At 36.1% G+C, this 23765-nt stretch overlaps 1 protein-coding gene and 1 long non-coding RNA gene across 2 annotated transcripts in view; both read left to right on the forward strand.

Annotated features, from left to right (window-relative positions):
- The window catches only part of LOC120612506 (uncharacterized), a 392164-nt gene extending 375963 nt beyond the window's left edge, over positions 1–16201 (forward strand). Inside the window, exon 4 of the long non-coding RNA XR_005655456.1 lies at positions 15672–16201. This is a non-coding gene — a long non-coding RNA (uncharacterized LOC120612506). The remainder of the gene's footprint in view (positions 1–15671) is intronic.
- A 47-nt stretch (positions 16202–16248) lies between these two features.
- The window catches only part of RASA1 (RAS p21 protein activator 1), a 94235-nt gene continuing 86718 nt past the window's right edge, over positions 16249–23765 (forward strand). Inside the window, exon 1 of the mRNA XM_039875016.1 lies at positions 16249–17339. Within this exon, the coding sequence (XP_039730950.1) occupies positions 16819–17339 (521 nt within the window). The 5' untranslated portion in view covers positions 16249–16818. The remainder of the gene's footprint in view (positions 17340–23765) is intronic.

A 23765-nucleotide genomic window follows, 5' to 3' on the forward strand; every position in this document is an offset into this window, starting at 1 on the left:
GTTGCCCCAAGGGTAGGGGGAGGGAGAGGGATAACAACAGCACAGACATGTAGTTAGCATTTTTCCTTGGCTCTTCCTCAGATGACACAGTGAAGAATCACAGGTCATTGAGATTTAATATTTTTATTAAAAATATGTTTTAGAAAGACAAAGAATGCCCCAAGGAGGCACATGGTCCCAGCGCTGTAACCAACACAAAAGGGCCAAAATGGCTATGAACGGGTAAAAAGACCACCAAAAAGAGAGAGAACCCAGAAGGGCAAAAAGGGAGGGGAGCCCTGAGGGGCAAAAAAAAAAAAAGAACCCAGAAGTGAGAATATCTGCCTTCTATTTGGGCCATGATGGGTGGTTCCAAAGGCATTCCTAGGTGATTGGCAAGTGAGTTCATTTTATGGCTGCTATGGTGTCATTTTATGACACCTGGCTGCTATAATTTTGCCTAGTGTGCACGTGCGTACCCAGAATTCTACCACCAATTGGGGTATTCTTTGGGTGGTCTCTAGGCTAGGCCCCTATTCTTTTGTTCATGTCTGACTAGCTACCTAATACAAATGATTCAAGATATATATATATATATATCTTGAATCATTTGTATTAGGATGGTGATTGGCAAATCATTTGTATTTGTATTTGTATATATATATACAGACATTCTCTCAAATAGTACCAGGCAATATTGAAAAAATATCAAATAGAACTTCTAGATTAAAAAATATAGTCATTGAAGTTATATATGTAGAAACTGAAGTTCAGTAAGCTTGGTTTGTCTAAAATCATCTGACTTATATATAGTGGATCTGGAACACAAGCTATTCTAGGTAAAAACAACACATGTGATCTTTTTGTTATATTGTTTCCTGAATTTAGTGGAAAAATGAATGAGCAATGAGGGCTTTCCATATATAATGTCTCCTCTCAGTCTTTTGATTTAACATTAACTAATACTTAAGTAATTGATAATAAAATTAACATAACATCTTTATAACGGTGACCTTAAGGAGCTGCATTAACACACATGCTTTAGATTAACATAAGTGAAGTTCATTTTATTGAAATAGAACAAATAAAACTGGGCTTACTTTATTTCAACTTCAGTCCCATGTCAACTTGGAAACTCATCTAAAATAAAGACAGGCATGACTCTGAAAGTGAATTATGCATATTTCACCCTTAAAAACATCATAAAAACCTTCTCTACACATCTTGCGATACCCAAATTCTTTTCTCTCTCTGCCTACCAAAATGAAACAAGAAACAACAAAAAAACCACCTTCATATTTTTTCTCCTATCTATTTCTTCCTTGTGTTGCCACTTCTTTATTATATAAAACAATTCAGTCTTATTCCAGTTTCTTTCATTTATATCTGTGACATACTTGAAAACAATTTTGATTTCTGATTCTTCTTGTATCCTTCCACCCCACTGTCTCCCCCTACCCTTTTCTTTCTTTAATCAGAGATGGAGATGAGAATAAACATGATTTAACTTTTGGCTGAATCACCCATGAGAGAGATTGGCTTGAGAAAAAAACACACCACATTCACCAACCCTTACCTCTTGTTCTTTTAATTAACATTTTTGCAGAAATGAATCCTAATAAAAATGAAGCTACATGATTAGAAGAATTTGAGTAAAAATTCAATACAAATGTGCCTTTAATGGATATCAAACAGTTTCAGTTTTAGTTCATTTCAAATCAAAGAATATTGAATCTTAAAATTGAAATAGAAATCAGAGGTTTTGTATACATATATTTGTAAATATTTATATGTTTATTTTTATCTTGGTGCTCACTAATATAAATGGCATACTATTTTTATTTTAGATTCTAAATTTGCCTTAATAACTCAAAGCTATAGTGAAAAGAAAGATCTGTTGTTCACAAAAGAAATAATAGCTACAAAACTATGACATAATGTTCTAAAAGTTGGGGTGTGATATTGACTCATAACTAGTCAGATACACTAATGGAGTGTTGTAATGCAACTTCAGTCTAATGGAAAGACATTGTGTTTTCAAAAATGTCTGGTAGCTATCTTCAGATCCATTTTGTACTGTTGGCCTTTCAGGCTTTTCCATCCTATTGGTTGGGAAAGAGTTATTTCCAAATGCTTGGAAAATGATAACTTTTTATTGTTGGTTGATATGAATGCATCTTTCTGAAGTAAGCCCTCCTTGCATCTTACTAGAAATCCCCCGCCCCCATTGTTAAAAGGATCTTTATACAAAGTAAGGTATAAATGATGAATAGAAGTCTAAAATGCCATTCTTTTCTTTTCACTATGAAACTTTTCAAACATACATAAAAGTCTAATGATTAGGATGATAAACCTCCAAGTACCATCATTATTCATCTTCAACAAATATTTATGTTTTGCCAGTTTTATAAAAAATCGATTTTTCTCAAAATTTTTAATAAGGATGTATGTTATTTTAAAGAAGATCTTCCTGTAAACCTATGTTTTGACCTAGCCCATAACTGTAAATGGCTGTATTCTATTTCTCTATGTAAAGAGAATCACAATCCATTAAGAGGAAAAGAGAATACATGAAGCTTATCTCCTCTACAGAAAGCAGCAAGTAATTCCTTCCTTTGTTAAAAATATAGCACTTAACTACAAAAGGTCTCTGTTTAACTCTCAGAGTGTGGTGCCAGAAATCTCTTTGACACACAAAAATATTTTCAACAAAAATTTGGATAAATCATGATATTTCACATTTGTTTATGGAAGTCTTTCTTTTCTTCCTCGTCATTTTCACTCTAAAGTTGATGTTTGTATGAGGTAGAGGAAGGAAGAAGTATTTCAAGCAGTTGTTCTTGATCTCCCATTATCCAAACTTTTAAATATAATAGAAGCTTTCCCTGAATGCCAAAGACAATTAAAATATGAGAGTTTTAATGTTATTTCCTCCTTTTAATAATACCTCATTCTGAGACGCAAAGGTTTTTTTTTCTTTTTTTTTTTTAAATCAGGGCAAGTGTATAATGGGAGAAAAAGCAAAGACAATAACTAAATGCATGAATGGAGGAAGTTATATTTAGAGAGAAAAAAGGTAGATGACTACTTTACTCCTTATGCCAAAATAAATTCCAGATGAATTAAAGATTTAAACAACATAAAACTGAAACCATGAAAGCATCAGAAGATAACTTGGGAGAGTTTCTAAAAATAGTCTTATAATAGAGAAGATCTTTTAAACTATGACACGAATCCAGAAGCCATAAAAGAGCCTAACTGGATCACATGGCCATGTTTAGTTGGAAGGGTGGCTGAGAACTTAAGTGTCTGCCAAAGGAGAACAGAATTGTTAAGACTGGCTTGGAGCAGCCAGAATTCATTGCTTAAGCCAGACATATTGTCTTCCTGAACAAAATCAAGATTCAGTTAGCAAGAAAGAAGGTGGGAGGAAGTTTATGAGTAAATAACTAACAGGATCTGCCATGTCCTTTCTCTGCAGAATCCTTAAATTTTGTCAAAGCATTGCCTAATTTTATCTTCTCCTAACATTTTATTTTAATTACAGAAGTAAAAATAAATGCAAATATATCAAAAATTAATCAAAAATATAAATTATAAAATATTTGCTGACAATAAAAGACTAATATAAAAGTTTAGAAATAAGTATTTTTGTTGTAAGGAATAGAGAGTCTTAATTAAAGAAACATATTATTCTAGTCTATATAAAATATCATTTTATCAATTTACCAAAAAAAGAAAAATTTAAATCAATTTAAAAATAAAAATATTTCTATAAGGTATAGCAAATTGTTTGATTAAAATGAATCATGGATTTTTATTCTTTAATAAATCTCAGAACTTTAAATTAGATAAACCACATAGTATAAAGCCTTTATAGTTCTAAAATATAGAAAATAATAAGTATAACCACATAATCTTCCAATAATTATTTAATTAAGTGAATTTATTTCCTGTGATGTTATAATGATTAGCTTAGTAGAATGTTTTAAAAAGCTAAACATACTATAACATCTAAGAATGAAGGTTATATAAGCAGCATATTATCCATTACCTCAGTCAGAAAGCTCCAAGAAATAATCGTCAATACATATGCATTTAAGAAACTTCAAGCCAAAATCCTATCATGATTTGGCTAATGTCAAGTCTTAAAAGACTGATTATTCTACTTGAGGAAAACACAATTTTAAACAACTCAGGCTATGTGCATAAATCATAAATTTTTAAATGACTAAGAAAATAATATGGCACTGTACTTTTCAACCTATTCTATGTTTTGATTTTTAAAAAAAAAATTCCTTGACATGCTTTTCTACTTAAAGCATCCCAAAAAGTATAAGAATTTAATGGATATCCTTTTTATTAGCTAAGACATAAAAAATATACCAAATAACAAAGTACAAACCCTCAGCTGCTTTAGTATTTATTAATTTTAAAAAAAGCAAATGGAGAAATGGTAAAACTGAAAATATAAAATTAATTCTACTGCCTCAGGCCAAAAAAAAGAAAGAATCCCTATCCCAAAGAAAAACTTAACTGTCTATGCTATATATCATGATTGCTTAAATTCTATAGAGAAATCAATGCATTTTGACATAGTTATGGTCAAAGTGATAGTTATCTAGATAATTCAGATTTAAAGGCTTTTAATTCTTTAATAATCTTCAGACTCTTATAAAAGATATTTTTGGTTATTTCCAAATGGTAGCAAAAGCTTATTTGTAATTCAGATTTTAGGCTATGTAAACTCGTAGCACTCTCCAGCCCATTAACATAATCCTAAATCACCATTACTTTTCACTATATTTAGTTCTATTTGTTATATTGGATGGCCTTTGCTTTAGTAACAAATGATCCTAGGAATCTATTACTTAAAATAACAATGGCATATTTATTCCTTGCTCACATTATATGTTGGCTGACAAGTTTGTCTGTGGTTTTGCTCCATGTATCTTCGTATTCTGAGACCCTGACTGAAGGAACAACAGTCTCTATATAGAACTTTCTGTTCTTATGGCCGTAGGAAAGTGCAAGACTGTTGGTAGAAAGATCCAATGGCTTATGTCACTTCTGTTTACATATCATTGGCCAAAGCAAATCACATGTCCAAACTTGACAATCACAATCAGGCAAGAAAGTATACACCATTGACAGGGAGGCACCGCAAATCACACGGTAAGGGATGGGGATATATAATCTTCTCACAGATAAACAGAGAGCAACACATGAGGAATACAATCTACTAGTCCTGTCCTCTTAATACATCAGAGTCATTAAAAAACTAAACAAAACAAAAAAGCAACCAACCAAAAAGGGCTCTGTCTTCTTTGCTTCTCACATCTAGTCAGTTACAAACTCCCTTCAATTCTTTCCCTTCATCTACTCAGTGTATTGCTTAACAAGAGATCAACATAAGAAGGATCTGTGATTCAAGATAAGTTAGATAATACTAAATAGGAACGTGATTGCTTTGAGCTCCAACAAACAGCTTCATAAAAATAACATTCTACTGAGAAAACTTACAGATGTGGTAATGGATTTCCCGATAAATTGGATGAGTTGTAATGATTATAAGAGAAATCAGAAAGTAGATGTTGGATACCTGTTCTAATTAGAAGAGTACTGTGGTACAGTGCGACTGGCAAGTAATTTAAACTTGGGAGCATTATTTTTCTTATTTAGTAAATAGGAATAGCAATATTTATTCCACAAATTCATTGCCAGGATTAAATGAAATGAGATGACATATAAAACAGTAGAATTTTAAAATATTAGCTTTTTCCTCTATTAAAGTTTCCAGAAATGCATAACAAATAGACTATGCCCAACAAAAACATTACTAACCAATTGTCTTGAGTGTAGAATGAGACATAATGATTAGTTATATTCTCCTTTATTTTATTGTTTTGTTTTTTAAATAAGGTATTAACTTAATAGAAAAATACAGTAGACTTTTTTTTTGAAATTAGTGAGATATTTTTCAAAATTATTTATAGTACACATGGGAATAAGATAAAGGTAGGTTTGGAGGATTTATTGCTTGTTGAACAAATATATCTAAATAGTATTTAATGAAGGATTATATCCACACAGAAAGATTGTAGGTTGTACTTGTTCTGTTCATTGTATTATTGATCTGCATTTGAGTGATAATATACATGATTTCTTTTTCACATAATTGCCCACTATATCAGTCAGGGTTCCCCAGAGAAAAGGAGACAGATGATGATGATAGGTAGATAGGTAGGAAGGTAGGTAGATAGACAGACAGACAGACAGACAGATAGATGATAGACTTACAACCTATCTATAATCTATACCTATCTATATCTATCTCAAGAGATCTCGCCATGTATATATGTATCTATGAAAGAGAGAGAGAAAGAGAGAGATTGATTTCATTTTAAGGATTTTAAGGAATTGGCTTATACAATTGTGGGGCTGGGCAAGTTGAAAATCTGTAGGGCAGGGCAGCAAGCTGGATACTTGGTAGGAATTGACACTTGAATCTTGAGGCAGAATTTCTTCTCTAGGGTATTTCAGTTTTTGTTTTTAAGGCCTTCAACTGATTGTATGAAGTCTACTGACATCATTGAGGGTAATCTCCTTTACTGTTTACCACATCTTTAAAATATCTTTATGGCAACACCTAGATAGTATTTTTATAGCTAAATTGGCACATAAAATTAACCATCACAGATATCAAAAAGGTGGAAGAAGTAGTCAGTATATTATATTACAGAAAGTAGATTTAAAAAAAAAAATCTTTAAAACTTGAAATATTAAACCCAAACTAAAAGAAAGCACCAGATTAAATACTATGAATTGAACATACACAGCAATGGGGAAACTTGACTTGATGAACATTCATAGGGAAAATATTTCAATAGCAGTTGCTGTAAACTCAATGTTTTTCAACAATGGGATGTGATTTGCCAAGAAGTCTAATTCCTTCCTTCTTTCCTCCCTCTTTCTCTCCCTCCCTCCCTCCCTTCCTTCTTTATTTCTATTCTTTCTTACTACAAAGATGTACTGAGCACTTACTATGTGTCAGACACTGTCTTAGGCAAGCAGAATATTAGCAGTTAATACAGGAAATCATGCACTTGTAAAGCTTAGAATTTATTCATGGAGGTAGACAATAAACAAAAAACAAATGAAAATGTGCCATAACTTCAGGCACTGAAAAGCACTAAGAATAAAAAATCAAATAGTGTAAGTGGAAGTTTTTTTGGTTAGAATGGTCAGTGAAGAACTTAATGAGGATATGACATTTGAACAGACTTCAATGAAGGGATGAAGTAAGCCAGTGAAAGCTCTGTTGAAGAGTATTTTATGCAGAGAGTATAGTAAGTCTGAAGGCTCTGAGTTAGTAGGATTCTTGGTATATTCAGGAAACAGCAAGATATTTAGTGTGAGAGGACTATAGTACAGGCGTGGCAGTGTGTGGTACAGGCTGAGGTTTATGAGAGAGGCAGAGGCCATGTCATGTAGGGCTTTATAGATTACGGGAAGAAATTTTGTGCTTTGTTATGTGTGATGGAAGGATTTTAAAAAGGATGTGAGGTGATTCGATTTATGTTTTCAAAAGGTCATTCTGGCTAATGTGTGTAGAATAGACATGAGGAGTAAAAGTGAAAGTAGGAAGATTGCTAGAAGATCCTGTTATAGAAGTTTAGTAAGAGATGGCGGTGGCTTAGACTAGGGTGGTAGCAATTAAGTTTGAAAATGCAGTCAAATACAAGATATGTTTTGAAAGCAGAGCTGACAGGAGGCACTGATGAATTAAATGTGAGATGTGAAAGAGGAATCAATGATAGGTTTTTGGCACTAAGGGAGTGGTGATCCCATTAGCTGCATGAGGATACTGGGGGAGGAGCTTTTATGTGTAGTAAATTCATGAATTCTATTTTGGACATGAGATATTCAAAGGGAGATGCAAAGGAACAGTGTGAGTTAAGAGGAGAGGCTGGGGTTGAGATATTAATTTGGAAGCCATCTGCATATATATGGCATTTAAAGTCATGGATCTAGATTAAATTATTTTAAAAGAGTAGTAGATAGTGAAGAAAGCCAAGGGTACTCCCAACATTTAGAACTTAAGAAGATGTCTTGGAGGATTTATTAGTTATCTTCAAGTATTTTAAGGGTTCTATGTTCAATATAAATTTAGGAACATGAACTAGGTAGGACCAGTGTGAAGAAGTCACCAGGAGCACATTTCCGCTCAACAAAGGGAACCACTTTCTAACACTTAGAGCTAATGCTGAATCTTATGAACATCCATTCACTGAAAATGTTCACATTTTCACCAAGTCACAGCCTTTCTAAAAAGTCTTTTATATTAGGTAGGACTTATACTAAATGAACTCCAATGTCCTTCCTGTTCAAAATCTAGGACTCAAAGTTCATTATTAGATTTTGTTTTCATGATCATCTTCTTTATTCAACTATCTTTAGCAGCTGCCTATTTAATTTCGAGATAAAATCCAAACGCTTCTGATTAGGTTTTAAAAACTTCCATAACTTGGTCCTTTATCTTCTTTATCTTCATCTTACAAGTTTATCTCCATCTTCCTTTCTGATTACAAATTCTCTGTTCTAGTAAGGTTGACTTCTTCTTTGTCTACCACAGAAAAATGTTCATCTTGTCTTCTCACTCTTTTTTATTTCCTTGTCTGGGAGATTTAGTCATAAGTAAAGAAATGAATAGAGAAAGTTAATAGAAGGTCAAAAAAAAAAGCTTTGCTTCAGGACACAAACTGTCAGATTCTTTTGAAGTGCCATTGCAGTAATCTAACATGTTAACTCATATTAACCCATGTTAACAATTAAATATGGAATTTTACATTGTAGTGTATTATTATGTTACCATTTCACAAATGCATACTTCATTATCTCAACAAAACTTTTATCCATAGCAATAGATACAATTTATCAAGCTCTTACTTTATTCCATTATCTCAAATTATCATAAAAGCCTTTTAAAGGTAGGTAGGTGTAGAAGCTGTCAGCACCCTACCTATATTCCCTAGTCATTCATCATTCTGGTGCATGGCCATAGAACATATATGGTGACTATCTGGAAATTTTGTCTTGCCTGTGAACACAGTAGAACTCAAAAGTAGGGAGTTAAGGAACCTGGGAACAGCCTTCGCTAAAGATGGAAGGGAATTGGAGAATAAGTACCCCTAGCTTCCTCACTCCTCAGGTGAGATAACTGACGCACTATTAACTTGGTTTCTCATAGTTCTCCCATGGAATTGAGCTCCAGTAATTACCTATTGGATGACACACCCTTTTTTGGCTTTCTTCCCTTCCCTGTCTCCCTTCTCCTCTCTGCAATGGAACTTTTTGAGATCACCTCCCAAATAATTAACAATTCAATTCCAGTCTTGGGGATCTGCTTCTGGGGAAATCCAACCTAAGCCAATAGGCACTCCTATCTGTACATATAACAGATGTGAAAACTGAACTCAGGGAGGTTAAGTAACCTTACCAGAGTTATAGATCTGGTCGTGGCAGAAGAGGGATTTAAATACAATCTATCTGTCCCAGCATCCCAAGTTTGGGGTGATTTACTGTCTGCAATATTATACTGTAACACAACGACTCTGTCAAGTGACTATAAAAACTTGACATAAAGATTTCAATTCAGTCACGTCTTTCTTTCCCTAATATAATTTATCTTAGTGTTAAATGCTACATTCATTCATGTGGTTAGTCGATTAAATGCATGCCTTTTTTTAACCATGAGAACAAAGACCACGCATATTTTCACTCACCATTGTTTCTCTGGTTCTTCATAAACATTTGTAAGTGAAAACAAAGAAGTAATAGAAACCACAGGTAAGCAAGAACCATGAGGTAGAGAGATGTGGAAAGAGGGGTGGTTGGTACCGGAGGTAGAGTCAGACTCAATGGAAGCAGTGGCTATGTTGAGCAGAGAAACAGGACAAAGTAGTGACAGATCACTTGAGTCATGAGAATAGTGCCGCCACTGAAGGAGATAATAACATAGTCCTCATTCTTCAGACATGACCACAAGCATGCCTGTTAGTTACCTAGAGCTGCTTCTGGATCCTGAACAATAAAAGATATTACGCTTTCCTATGAGACTAGACATTTTACTGTGGGATAGTTTTCTTGTTCTATGATACTTCCCCAGGAATCCTTATTATAAATCTTCATCACTTTGAGGTGAATTGACCACACCTTTGGAACTCAAGAGCTTACAGATCTGTCAGAGTTGTGAAAGAGACAATTGACAAGAAAGCATTTTGACAACTTTAAAATTTTCTACAAATACAAGGCATGACTTTTGGACCACTTTTAGTAAAATAAAATATTGTCAAATTATTTTTTCAAAAATGCTCTTGTAATATTCATGATAGTTTTTCTTGACTCTTTCCCATTGGTTGTCAATAAGCTATTTTATGCCCAATGCATAATCACTTTTGCTTCTATTATATTAAATAGCTCAAAATACATGTTAAAAAAAAAGACAGGAAATATATTTGGAATCAAGTAATAAATACTCTTAGAAAATCTCGCCCTCTGGTCAGCACTGCTCAGGTGATAATATGCTCAACTGAGAAATGATGAGTTCTCATCTAGCCACACTGATTAACACTGAATGAACTCCATAACCATTTGTGCTAAATAGCCTTAGTAGGTCACAGAATAAAATATATTAAATATAAAATGGCTCAAGTATAACAAGTAACATTCCAAAGTACCAATATTTAACAGAAATATGTGACTGTCAGTGCCAAGCCCATACCTCTTACACTTACCTGTTCTGTGCATGCAATAGCCTTTCACTGCAAACACCAGTAACTTTGTACCTGAAGGCTTTCTCTCTCCATGGGAGATGCCCAGCCTGCACACAAGGCAGTCTGGAAGTGTTGGGGAAGAGATTCTTCCAGGACCAGCCCTCAAAAAAGTGACAAATGGAAGCTTATGAATAAAAACCAGTTTCTTTGTCTCTCAGGTGTGACAACTATCAGGTGGTTTCTGTGCTATCTCTCAGAGCTCCCCAATGGGACTGAGCCCCTGTTGCTCTTACCAGGAACCTGCTCATTAACACATCCTGTATTGGCTTCCTTCCCTTCTCTATTGTCCTACTGAAATTTCCTGGGATCACCTAACAAACAGCTTAACACTCAAGTCCTAGTTTCAGAGTCTGCTTCTCTGGACCCCAAATAAGATCCCTGGTATGCCAACCAATGCCAATTTTTAATAAATTCATGGAAAAATGAAAAAGAAAGATATAACATACAATGCACATTTCAAGAAGCTAAATTTATGTAATTCAAAAGATTTTTCCTGGAATTTTTTCTTTCCTGTTTTTTTCCTCCTCCCTTTCTCCCCTCTCCCTTGTCTCACCCCTTTTTTTTTCTTTCTTTCTGTTTGAAATGCTCTTTCCTTTTATGAAATAGAGTGGTAGGAAATGATAGTTAATAGCAATGACAAAATACTCCTCACTTGACAAAATTTTAAATTGGCAAATTCATAATTCAAATAGTCTCAGTTTTTATTGAAGCTTTAGTAGTCTATAAACTTCAGAAATCTGGAAATTACTACTTTACTATATGGTTTATTTGATTATTATTTTAACAATTACATGAAGAGTGAAGAGAAAGTTAAAAATTAAAGTTGTGTTAAAATAACAGGTGAAATTGAGAAGTTCTTTAAAGGAACATGTGACTTGAGAACTATAGTTAGAAATATTTTATAAAAGTAGTTTTAGTTTAGTAAAGTTATATTACTCACAATTTAGTCTAATCTACATAAAACTTTTACCTTATTTTTTCTACTTAACTCAAGGCTGCATTTAACCCTTTCATTATATAGATATTTTAAAGACTGTAAAAGAGCCTTGTGTACTCAATGTGCTGACTGAATTTGGAGGTTGAAAGAGTTACCAGGAGACTCTCAGGTAGATCTAAGAATGCAATCCGAATTAAAGACTTTCCAGGACTCCTAAGGTGAAGAGGTCAAAGGTTAGCTGGATTCCATGACTGTGTTTCAGGTGATGTTTAAGTTGTTGCTGACATACTCAAAGAATGGCAATGTAATTATGAGAAAACTATGGACTGGAGGCCTACTCACCATGACTCCCCCATTTCCCTTGCCCTGAAACTATTATACTTGCTTTTACTTCTGCCATGGAGCACTATCATGTAAAGGAATCAAGGCACAGAAAAGAAAGAAATGTTCTTGGTCACAGGAAAATAGTGGGCAAAGAAAAACAGGTTAGAAATGATGGAGAAATTTTTTGATAAAAAATAAGGAAAAATCAGCAAAATAAATATAGAAGAATAAGGATAAACTAAATAATTTTAAAGACAGTTTTTAAACTCTTCCTCTTTCGGTAGAAGGGATATTTATATCCAACTGCTTTAAACTCCTTTAACCATTTATAAGTTTAGATATTTCAAGAGGGTCCTGATAATTTTACTTGAAGTTTATTTTACAGCCTCAAAGTTCATATTGTTGTTTAATTTCTCCATGGTGTTTATAATTTTCATAAATCTAATTCAGTTTTTACACCACATACTGTAATCTCCATGAAGCTATTTTTCATCAAAAATAATTTCCTTTAACCTGTACCTCTTGAATGTTATTTCCTCAAAATATATCCCTAATAAGGAAATTTGTGATCTTGAGGATTTTAAGATGAGGTCAACAAACATAGTAGGGACATTAAGGGTTAAGAGTAAAGGCTTTCTTTCAAATTTTCGAGTTAATAAAACCTTTTGACACTATCTAGATAAACTTAGAAGACTATTTGTATATTAAGTAGGGCATGAAACACAATTTGGAGTTCTTCAAACACAGCTGAAAACTCTTTATCACTTCTTGCTTAGTCTTCCCCTTAGAAGCTACTCATATATTTGCTCTAAACCCCTTGAGGTTCTCTAAAAATTGTATTACTGACTCAGAATTACCTTTCACACTGAGGTATCAAAACTGCAAAAATATTTTGGAATGTATTACATTTATATTTGGGTTACCAATAAAATCAGAATGAGGCAAATTCATTTTTTTATTTACATGTTCAGATTATTTTCATCTACAAGTATTTGATGAGCATTTTTGATTATTTATTCTTCATTAACTACTATATTTAATTCACTATCTGGAGTAACTTTACTAAAATTACAGATATTAAAGATTGTTTTATTGAAGGTAAAAGCTATTTGGAATTTTCCTCTTTTCTTTTGTATATTGTTGTATTTCTCAGTACTTCCCTGTTAATATTATCTGTGAATTTAATTAACAGACTGTTTACTTCCCTTTGTTAATTTATGTTACATAACACCACACCTAACACCAATTCCTGCAGAATCTCTGTAATGCCTTTTTCCGCATAGATATTTCATTTTTTTTTTTTTTTTTAATTGTTTTTGACTCATGAAACTTCAACTAGTATAACTATGTCAGGAAATTCAGGGGCTTAGAAGAAAAGAGAAACACAGAAGTAGAAATTAAGAGAGAAATTAGCAGAAAAACCATGAATGAGGGAAGGGCAGAATGTTAAGGTGTGTGTAGAAAAAGAAAAAAGGCAATAGACAAAAATAAAGAAAGTAAAAACATTTAACCATTTTGGAAAAAATAAAAAATCACTGACGATAGATGACTGATTTGAGACTAAGGATGTACACAAGAAAGAGTAAAGATCAAAGCCAGATCTGTCTAATAAAAAGAGTATGTAACATATTTGAAAATACCTCATCAAAAATATGTGGTAATCTTTTAAGATGAAAAAGACGGAACAATTACCTGTAAGATTTAATATAAGTTATTTGTGTTTGGTTGATTTCCAAATAGACATAGTAGGTCTTTCTTCCTAGTTAAGCAATTGATGTGCAAAGATGTGATGTGCAAAGATGTGAGCTGATCTAATCCTATTCGTTAAAAGGATGACGATCTGTTCAAAGTAGTTGGCAAGGATGCCTAGCACTGGGCTAGGCTGTAGGATAGACCACAGGTTGTATATGCAGTATAGTTTTAAAAGTAACTAGAAAACAGTATGACTTAGTATCTAATTGGTGTTGGACTTCATTAAATGTTGGCTTTTAATTGGTAAAGAATTTTCAAAAAGGGAATTGGAGGTAATTCTGCAAATTAGAGTAGTGAGCCTGTACTGGAATCTCAGGCAGCATACAGATGGTGTGTGAGCACTTAAAAGAAATCAATGATACCCAAGAGCTGGTGATAACCTGCCAGTCCCACCTCCTGCATTCAAAGGCTGTTGGTGGTAATTGGGGTAGAAGTATTGAAGGATTGAGATGCTAACGCACAGGTTTTCAAACACAGGCTACATGTAAATTTGTTGGCAGTGGGTAGCATAGGTACTTTGATGATCTCGTCTAACTCTGAGGATCTAAGTTTAAAATAATAAGAAAAAGTGTTTTCAGGTAGGCCATTATAAGTAGGACTTCATTATTCTCTTAAGTATTATGGAATTGCTTCATCATGCACTTTCTCATTTCTTAACCTCCTTTCTAGAACAGCACAGAGCTTAGCAACCCAGTACCAAATCTCTTACCCACCTATCTAAAGAATGATATTGAGTTGGCTTTCTTACCCATTCTTCTTTCTTTTAGAACCATTTTTAGGTATTACATACCTCCTTCCTGATTAGCATATAGTACAGTGGTTCTTAACTGCGTCAACTTGGAGGCTCATTAAAACATAGATTGCTGCAGTTTCTCATTCAGAGGGTCAGGGATGGAGTCCCAGAATTTGCATCTCTAAAAAGGTCTTAAGATAATGCTAGTCTAAGACCCTTCCTAGGACTAGTCCATCTTCAGTCTCCCAAGTGGTACACTGCATGAGGCAAGCACCATGAAGGAGAATGCAGGATGTTTAATCAAATTTGTCACCGATTTGGCAAATAGGCTTATGCAGACTTCTAAAGTAAGGAAAATGTCTTGCGTGTACCTTGCCACCTTTTAGTAGTCTTTTCCTTTTTTCCTGGGCTTCTATTTCAGCCTCTTCCCATCTCCAATGTACTCTTATGTTGGTTTGATGATCCTTATCAGAGAAAATATTGACCTCAAAGGTCAATATTTAATGGTATTTAATGTATGATTCTTCCTGCGAGAATTTAAACTATAAGAACAACATATGAACCCAAAAGGCAAATTGCCTATACTTTAATTTCAAACAAAGGGGATGATTCCTCCACCTTTCTGTATGCATGTGTCTATATGTATTACAGTATTAAAGACAAACAAAACCCATCTCTTTGGCTATGTTAAGGGTAAGATTTCAGTTTACTGTAATTTTTGAACCAATACAAAACTGGCACTATGGGACCTTTTTCACATTTGCCTGTTGAAGGTGTTCTGTGCATCACATATGAATTGTGGAGCATGCTCTGCTATCTTTTTCTCATAGACGAGGACAAAAGTTCATTGATTGGTGTCATATAAGGCACCCCTCCTCTCCGCACCTCATTAGTACCCAACAGACTTGCAGTGACACAGGTGTGTCTGTGTCTAAGAGGTGGAGGGGGGGTCAGTGAACAAAACGTGACTTCACAACCATTATTATTCAACCATTATTTCATTATTTAACCATTATTAAAATTCTTAGCCCTCCCCCCGCGACCTCCCTGTATCCATTTCGTTTTCTTCTCAATTCAGAACCTAGTGTTTTTATTTCATTTTATTTTTTAGTTTGCAAGTCATATGGTGATTTATATTATGCAACGAAAATGGAAACATTAATAGTACTGCCTCAACCTTCGAAGCGGTCTGCAACCTATCCCCACCCCGCTACTCGGGGCTTCGGCCGTTAGGTTTCCCCGCCGCCGGCTACGGGAGCCTTTTCTACCGGTCGGGAAGCAAGAAACCTGCTTCGCAGCATATTCCTTTCCTTTGCCTCTTTCCTTCCTCTCTACGGCTCCTCATCCCTCTCGTCTCTCCAGTTTTCAGGTGCTGAGCGGCAGCTGGCTTAGGTACCCAGTCCTCCTCTCTTCCTCCCATCAAACAAAGCCCAGTGAGGAAGGTGCTGGCAACACCGATGAGAGAAGCGTCCGCGCTCGAACCGGAGAGACAGTGAGCACTGCTGCGCGTCGCGCGTCCCCGCCGCTTCCTTCCTTCCCGACTCTTCCTTTTCCTCCCTCCAGGCCCACTCCCCCCGCCCCGACGCCGCGTAGGCGCCTGCGCAGAAGCGCGCTCTCCCCTCCTTCCGCCCTTCCTTCCTCCGCTCCTCCTCCCGCGCCCCGCCTTCCTTTCTCTCTCGTCGGTTTCGGAGCTCCAGGTGGGAGAGTTCAGTCAGTTTCCCCACTACCCCGCCCCCCTTCCTCTTTTTTCTCCACCCCTCCCATCTCCAGCCCCGTGGAGGATGAAGCGGCTGCAGTGGCCCCAGCCCCAGCAGCGGCACCGGCGGTGGCTGCGGTGGGGGTGGCCGGAACTGGGGTGGTAAAGGAGCGGTGGCAGCGGCAGCGCTGGTGGCTGAAAGGAGCGGCAGCCGGCCCAGCCGCTTCCCTTGTGCTTCCTTTCCTCTTTAGTGCAGCCAGGAAGTTTTTCGCTTCTGTACATGTGTGTGCGTGAGTGTGGGTGTATAAGGTGAAGGTTTGGGCGGCATTTGTGCAGGCGTGGGTTTTTTTGCCCACTTCGCTTCCCGTAACCCGGGCAGCTCGGGAGCCTGGGCTGTGGCCCGAGGAGGGGGCGCGGCGGCAGGCTCTCCTTTTGTTGTTGTTTCCTCTGCCTGGGGAGCTGAAGGGGGGACGCGCCTGGGTGGGGCGGCTGGGAGCCCGGGCCTTGCGGCCCCCGGGGCTCCCGGGCGGGGAGGATAAGGCAGAGTAGAGCGGACTTCAACATGATGGCGGCCGAGGCCGGCAGTGAGGAGGGCGGCCCGGTGACCGCTGGGGCAGCAGGAGGCGGCGCGGCCGCGGGCTCCAGTGCCTATCCCGCAGTGTGTCGCGTGAAGATACCCGCGGCCCTGCCTGTGGCAGCCGTCCCTTATTCTGGGCTGGCGGAGGCCGGCGTGGCCGGCACTCTGGGTGGCGGAGCCGCTTTGGGGTCAGGGTTCTTAGGAACCGGCTCTGTGGCGGGAGCACTGGGGGGAGCCGGACTGTCAGGGGGAGGTGCTGTTGCTGGCGTGGCTGGTGCTGCAGTCGCCGGACCTGGCGGGGAGATGGCTCTCACCAGGGGGACCACTTCGTCGCCTGCTGAGACCTTCGGGGCAGGCGGCGGATTCCCTCCTCTGCCACCGCCGCCTCCTCAACTGCCCCCTTTGAGCGGGGGCCTGGGAACCGTGGACGAAGGTGACTCTCTGGATGGACCAGAATACGAGGAGGAAGAGGTGGCCATCCCGCTGACCGCTCCTCCAACTAACCAGTAAGTCAAGACCGCTGTTCAGGGATTGGGGAAGCTGGCTTTTGGAAAGAAGTGGGAACATGTACTCATCCTGTCAGCTGTGATATGTTCTGAAAAGTTTTGAAGCTTCAGGTTCCACACGTGGGGATTTAATTTGACTATCTTCCCTACAGGCATACTCTGTGGAGTCTTTGTATATTTATTGCTTCTCTGGGAAGATGTAAAGTTTTTAAGATGGGAAGCATGGGAAAATGTATATCAGGTGAGAACCAGATATGGTTCTGCACCTTCCAAATTGAGGTGGCGTCCTAGCATTCAGCTGAGCTTACACCAAAGCAGTAATAGTCTTTTATAGTATTAACCTGTGTGTGTTCCCTGTTGAAGTTAGATGATTAGTGAGAAGCTTTGAATACAAGTTTTTGAATGAGTGTTGTACTGATACCATTTGAAACATATCTTGGTAAGAATGCTTTGTTTTGGTCGCACTGCAAATACTTGTAACTTGTGCCATAGACTTCCCATTTATTAATATTTAGTGCCATTCTTTTATAGTTGAGACTTTGTAAGTACAATATTGATGTGTAAAACAAGATGAGTGGTGTACTTCCCATCAACACTTTTTGTTGGTGGCCAGTACAGTATTCTGTTTCTAAGTTAATTTTGACACTCTTCTGCAGAATATATAGAACAAATGACTTTTCTGTATAAAGTTAGTACCTTCTACTTGTTCTTCTCGTAAGTGAACTTAGGTTTGTATTTCTATATAAAAGTGGACATTGATAAGAGGAAAATGTTGATGGGTAGAGGTGATAGTAGGCATAACTTGTTTTATAGATCTCTCACATCTGTCTTTGACCTTCAGAATTTCAACAACCTTGGTGAATATCAGAGGAAAAAAGATGTGGTTCCTATGTTAACAGTCACTCTGGACACTTGCAAATATTATTTTTTTGGATAAGATTCGGAGGATTTAGAAAGGACTTAAATGAATTGGGAAAAGATTCTTTAATACTAATCCATTTTTTGACTTAAAGCTACATCTTTTGATATTTAGGTGGAAAAGTAGTCTTGTCAGCCATGGTATAGGGGTGTTATATTTCTTTATATTGTTCAATATGAATTCAGTTTTCTTTGTCTAATTTTATATCAGCCTGTCATGTCTATGTATTACAGACTTTTCGAAGGTGTTCTGAGTGTTAAAAATGAGAATTTTACACAGTTTATACGAGCCTGTTTGAAAAAATCAGTTTATAATATAAAGTGCCCACCACATACTTAGCACTGTGATTATAATAAAGTACAGCTTTTCATTCTGAAGAATTTAGTCTTATGCCAGTTAATAGCTGAATTAAATTAAGCATATTTAGTATATTGTAGTTAAAATTTTTTTTAATAGAATATATTTTATAGAGCAATTTTAAGTTCATAGCAAAATTGAGCAGAAAATACAGAGCATTCCCATTAAATTTTTACTAGTAAACGAATAAGTACGCTTACTAGTGTTTGTGAGGAGTCCATTGTATGAGATTTTCATTATTATGTGTATTTGAGAATAAAAATATTTGACTATGTATATGAAATTTGTTCTATTTCTAAAAAGTATCCTTCATTTCTAGTATGTTTTTTTTAAATTTGCCACTGAGAAGTACAAATTTCCCTCTTTTCTTTATCTTAGATATCAACCCAAAGTCACTGGAGGCAATAAAGTGTAGTGGTTAAGCGTGCAAATTCTGAAGTTAGACAAGATCTGGGTTGGAATCCTGACTCTACCACTTACTAGCTGTGTGATCTTGGAAAGGTCAGTGTCCCCATCTGTAAAATGGGGATAATAATGGTACCTCCATAATATGGTCATTTTTAAGGTTTAATGAGAATCCTGAACATATTTAGAACAATGCCACACAGTAAGTGTTCAATAAATAGTCTCCCAAAATAACAATATAATTTTATTGTTATTAAATTGCCTACTAATTCTATTGGTATAGGGATTCCTTACTAATAGCTATTTTAGAGAATGTATTGAACTCCAAAGGCCTGTCTTCAATGATTACTTATATTAAAAATTTTATTTGAACTTCATAAAGGCTTCCATCAAGTTAAGCAGATTTAGAGATGAAATTCAAGTGTTTTCTATGAAATTCCTTTTGTAAATGAAAGGAAAAGGCATTAATGACTTGGTTAAGTAATGTCAAATCTTTCGTAAATGTATTGAAGAAATGTTTTTGGACTAAATTAATATTTGATTACTGGTGACTGGCTGTCTTAGTTATCAATAACATGGTATTAAGGAGGTTTGCATCATAGGATTTAGTCTACAGCAATTTATTAAACTAGGGCTCTCTGGTTACATAGTTCAATTTTGTAACCAGGTAGTTTGGTGCTGTTCATTACAAGAGAGTCAAGAGACAATATGTAGATCCACCAGTGCAAATACGTTAATGCTGTTAGTATTTTGTACCTTGTTTCCATTATTATATTTATTTGATCATTTTCCTTTTTGACAAGTTTTGAAAAAATTTTAAAAAGAAATTCCCCCCATATATTTTTATGCTACAAATGTCTGTATCTAAAACTGCTAACAAATTTCTTTTTCAAGAGAGAGAAAGTTATAAATTAAAGGAGTCACTGGTACTCCCTGTAATTTTATGGAGCTGCTTGTCATGGTTCTTGTACCTTTTTTTCTCTCTTTCCTACAGATGAGAGATGATAGAAACAGAATATTGTTCCTTTACTCTGTCTTCAGTTATATATGTAGATTTTTCACTATGAGCCTGCAGTACAGGAGGCCTTTGGGTTCAGTCCCATCCACAGATATATAAATATTGCTTGCTCTTATTATATTTGGAACATATAGTAATTAGTTGTTACCATTTAAAAATTGGAAAATTTGACATTTAAGAAGTCTCAATTTCTAGCATCGACTGAGAAATCACAGGTTGCTGTTCTCGCTTGAGAGTACCTTGCTAGACCTCAGTAGTGTTGTCCCTTGTAGATTAAGTTCTGAGTTCTCTATTTTGCTGTAGTCTCTACCAGGCTTGCTTTGCCTTTGATACTATTTGCCTGACATCTGGCCTAGATCTTACCTTGGACCTAATATTATACAGGCACCCAAGCCTGAAACTTGAAGGAAAAAGAAACAAGGAATATAAATACTTTTTTTTCCCCCCTTAAAACTCATCTTACTGTCTCTACAAAAATAAAATCATTCTTAAGTCAAATAATTGTTAATGTTAGGACATGTTCATTAACTTTGTTACTGTTTGCACTATAACTGTGGGTGAGTCATTATTTCTTACTAAACATGGGGGTGAGAATTGCAAAGATTAGTTATGGACAGAGTGGTTGCTGACCAGGACCCAGATTTTGTACATATTAGAATGAGAAGTAGAGCAATGTCGTAGATGCTTAATTTAAGGGATTACAACACTGAGTAAGATGCCTCTTTTCTCAATGAGTCTCTCTTTTGAAAGTTTTAGATATAGTAGAAAGCTAGGTAAACCAATTATTATAATTTGGCCTAGATTAAGATAAATATCATGAGTAAAGTGTGAGCAGAGGGTCATAGGGGTTAAAAGAATAAGGAATTTATGTAATTTGGATCAGTAAAGTCTGAGGAAAAGTAGCCAGGTATGTTTTCCCTGCTGCTTAGTTTATTTTCTGAATAAGAGATTATTGGTTCCTGTGCCTTTTGCCTAATAATTCTATCAGGTAATAAAGATTTATGAGTTAAATGAGTAAAAATTTTGGCCCTAGTGAAGAGTCTGTCCTGCTGAACTTTTTAATTACTTACCTGTGGTCTGGAGGGAGGTTAAAGGGGGTGCCTGTAGTTACTGAGAATATAGAGCACAACAAAAGACTAGAATTGGTCTGAATTATTGTAAACCAGTCAAACATTATTGATAAAGACAAAAACAAAAAAACCAAAAAGCAAAAAAAAAAAAAAGGAGAGAATACAGCAGTAAATTAGGGAGAAAAAGGGGAAAAGGAAGAATAGGCCTTTAAGGTTGTTTTGCTGTTATCTCTTTACTGGCTGTTAGGGAAATGAGAAAATATCTTAAGAGCATCTTAAATACTCAAAACAATATCTTGGGGTAGAGGGGACTTATAATGATTATTAACAATAACAGTTACTACTGCTGATATTTCTTGGTTTCTTACTACCTAACAGGGACTGTTCTGACTGGTTTACATTGTTTTATGTATTGCTTCACTCCAAAACTTAGTTGCTAAAACAATATTTATTTGCTCTTGATTTTAAAATTTGGGCAGGGCTTGATGGGGACTGTTCCATGTGTCATCTGTTGGCTTCTTAACTTATAAGTCTCGTGCCTCAACTGGGATGGCTGGAACAGCTGGTGGATAGCTGGGCATATCTTCTCCACTTCCTTCCTCTCCCTGTAGCCTCTCTTCTTCATTAGCTTGAGCTTCTTCACAGCATGGCAGCTGGGTTCCATGAGGGAGCATTCCAAGAAGACAGCCCCTCTCTCTCAACACTTAAGCCTCTTGTGTTCTTTGCATGTGCTAATGTCCCAATAGCCAATGCTAATCAGATGACCCAGTCCAGATTTAGTATGGGAGGAATTGTACAAAGGCATTAATACTGAGGGGTGAGATTTCTTAGGGGCACCAAAGTTATAGCCTACCTCATATATTCATTTGCATGTAATATCAGATTAATACTAGAGTGCTAGTGATGAGGGAGGAGGTGAGAGAAAAGGCAGGTACTTAGAAGTTCTTTCTTTAGGCTTAGTTTGGTAAATTGTCTTTCATTAAATAATTCAAATATCCCCGCAATAGATTTTGCTTCTTATCACCATTATCTTAATTTTAAACTAAAGATATTGAGTGTGGATATTGGTTTCATATTTTTTGTTTGAATGGAAGGTAGGTGTGTTATCTTGAAATTGCCTGCAGTACATTTCAGTTGTGGGCTAAGTTAAAAATAGTTGTCATCATACAATTTACTGATTAACTTCTCCATATGTCTAATCACATCTCAACAATATTTGGGGTATGATTTTAGATGTTTCAGTGATTGTGTGATTTTGTGAGTAAAACAGTGACATTATGGGAGACAAGAAGAAATATAAAGGAGTATACATTCTGGTTGCAAAAAGAAGCATTAATGATAGAGAAATAAGATGATAAAATACGTAGACACATTGTACAGATACCTTTCTCAAGGATAGTTGTGAAAGAATTGAAAGAATGAAAGTATGTGAAAGAATGATATTGAAATCTCATATTGTAATCCTTTGTATTAAAGATTTATAGAAAGTTTGATTAGCTTTTGTAGCATGGTGTTTGCTGTTAAAATCATAAGAGTGATATGCACAGATACATAGTATTTTAGTGATAGAGGAAACTCATTGCCTATGTGCAGGAGCAGACTCAGGTTGTTGGCTTGCTTAATTAAGACCACACAGCTAGGTAGTGATAGAACGGGGCAGAATCCAGTTCTCATAATTTTTCAGATATATTTGAATGATTTACAACTTTTGGGGGGAGTTGCAGAAACTATACTTTTTCCTTTACCTTGCCCCGCTTCCAGTACATTCAATACATATATATGTGTGCCCATACAAAATTAAAATACTTCAGGGCTGTCCTGTTCCTGTCACTGGGTATTATGGACTGAATTGTGTGCCCCCACCCCAAATCCATAGGTTGAAACTCTAACCCGTAATGTGGCTATATATGGAGACAGGGCCCTTAAGGAGGTAATTAATGTTAAACAAGGTCATATGGGTAGGTCCATAATCCAGTAGTACTGGTGTTCTTAATAAGAAGAGGAAGACATTTCAGGAGTGCATATGCACAGAGAAAAGGACACATGAGTTCATGGTGAGCATGTGGCCATCTTCATTCACAGTGAGAATGAAGCCAAGGAGAAGGGCTTCACTAGAAACCAACTCTCCTGGCACCTTAATCTTGAAATCAGCCTCCAGAACTGTGAGAAAATAAATTTCTGTTGTTTAAGCCATTCATACTGGTATTTTGTTATGGTAGCCCAAGCTGACTGATACCTTGGGAAACTTTGCATCTTTAAAAATGGCTTTGGATGATTTGGGACCATATCGAATGCATGTCTGTACTTGAGAACCAGGGTCCTCATTCATTTATTTCCTACCATTTCTGACCCCTGGCAACCACTAAACTGTTTATCGTTTTGTCATTTCAAAAAGGTTATATAAATGGAATTACATAGTATGTAACCTTTTGGAGTTAGCGTTTATTCAACATGATTCCTCAAGATTCATCCAGTTTGTTGTATGTATCTATGAGTAGTATTCCATGGTATGGATATACTATAGTCTAACCATTTGCCTTTTGGGTTCTTCTCATTTTGAGTGATTATGAGAAAAAACTCTGATGAACAATCATGTTTATGTTTTTGTGTGAACATAAATTTTCATTTCTGTCAGATAAATGCCCAAGAGTATCGTT

This window comes from Pteropus medius, unplaced genomic scaffold, assembly GCF_902729225.1.
Source record: "Pteropus medius unplaced genomic scaffold, Ma_sr-lr_union100, whole genome shotgun sequence".
NCBI lineage: Eukaryota > Metazoa > Chordata > Mammalia > Chiroptera > Pteropodidae > Pteropus > Pteropus medius.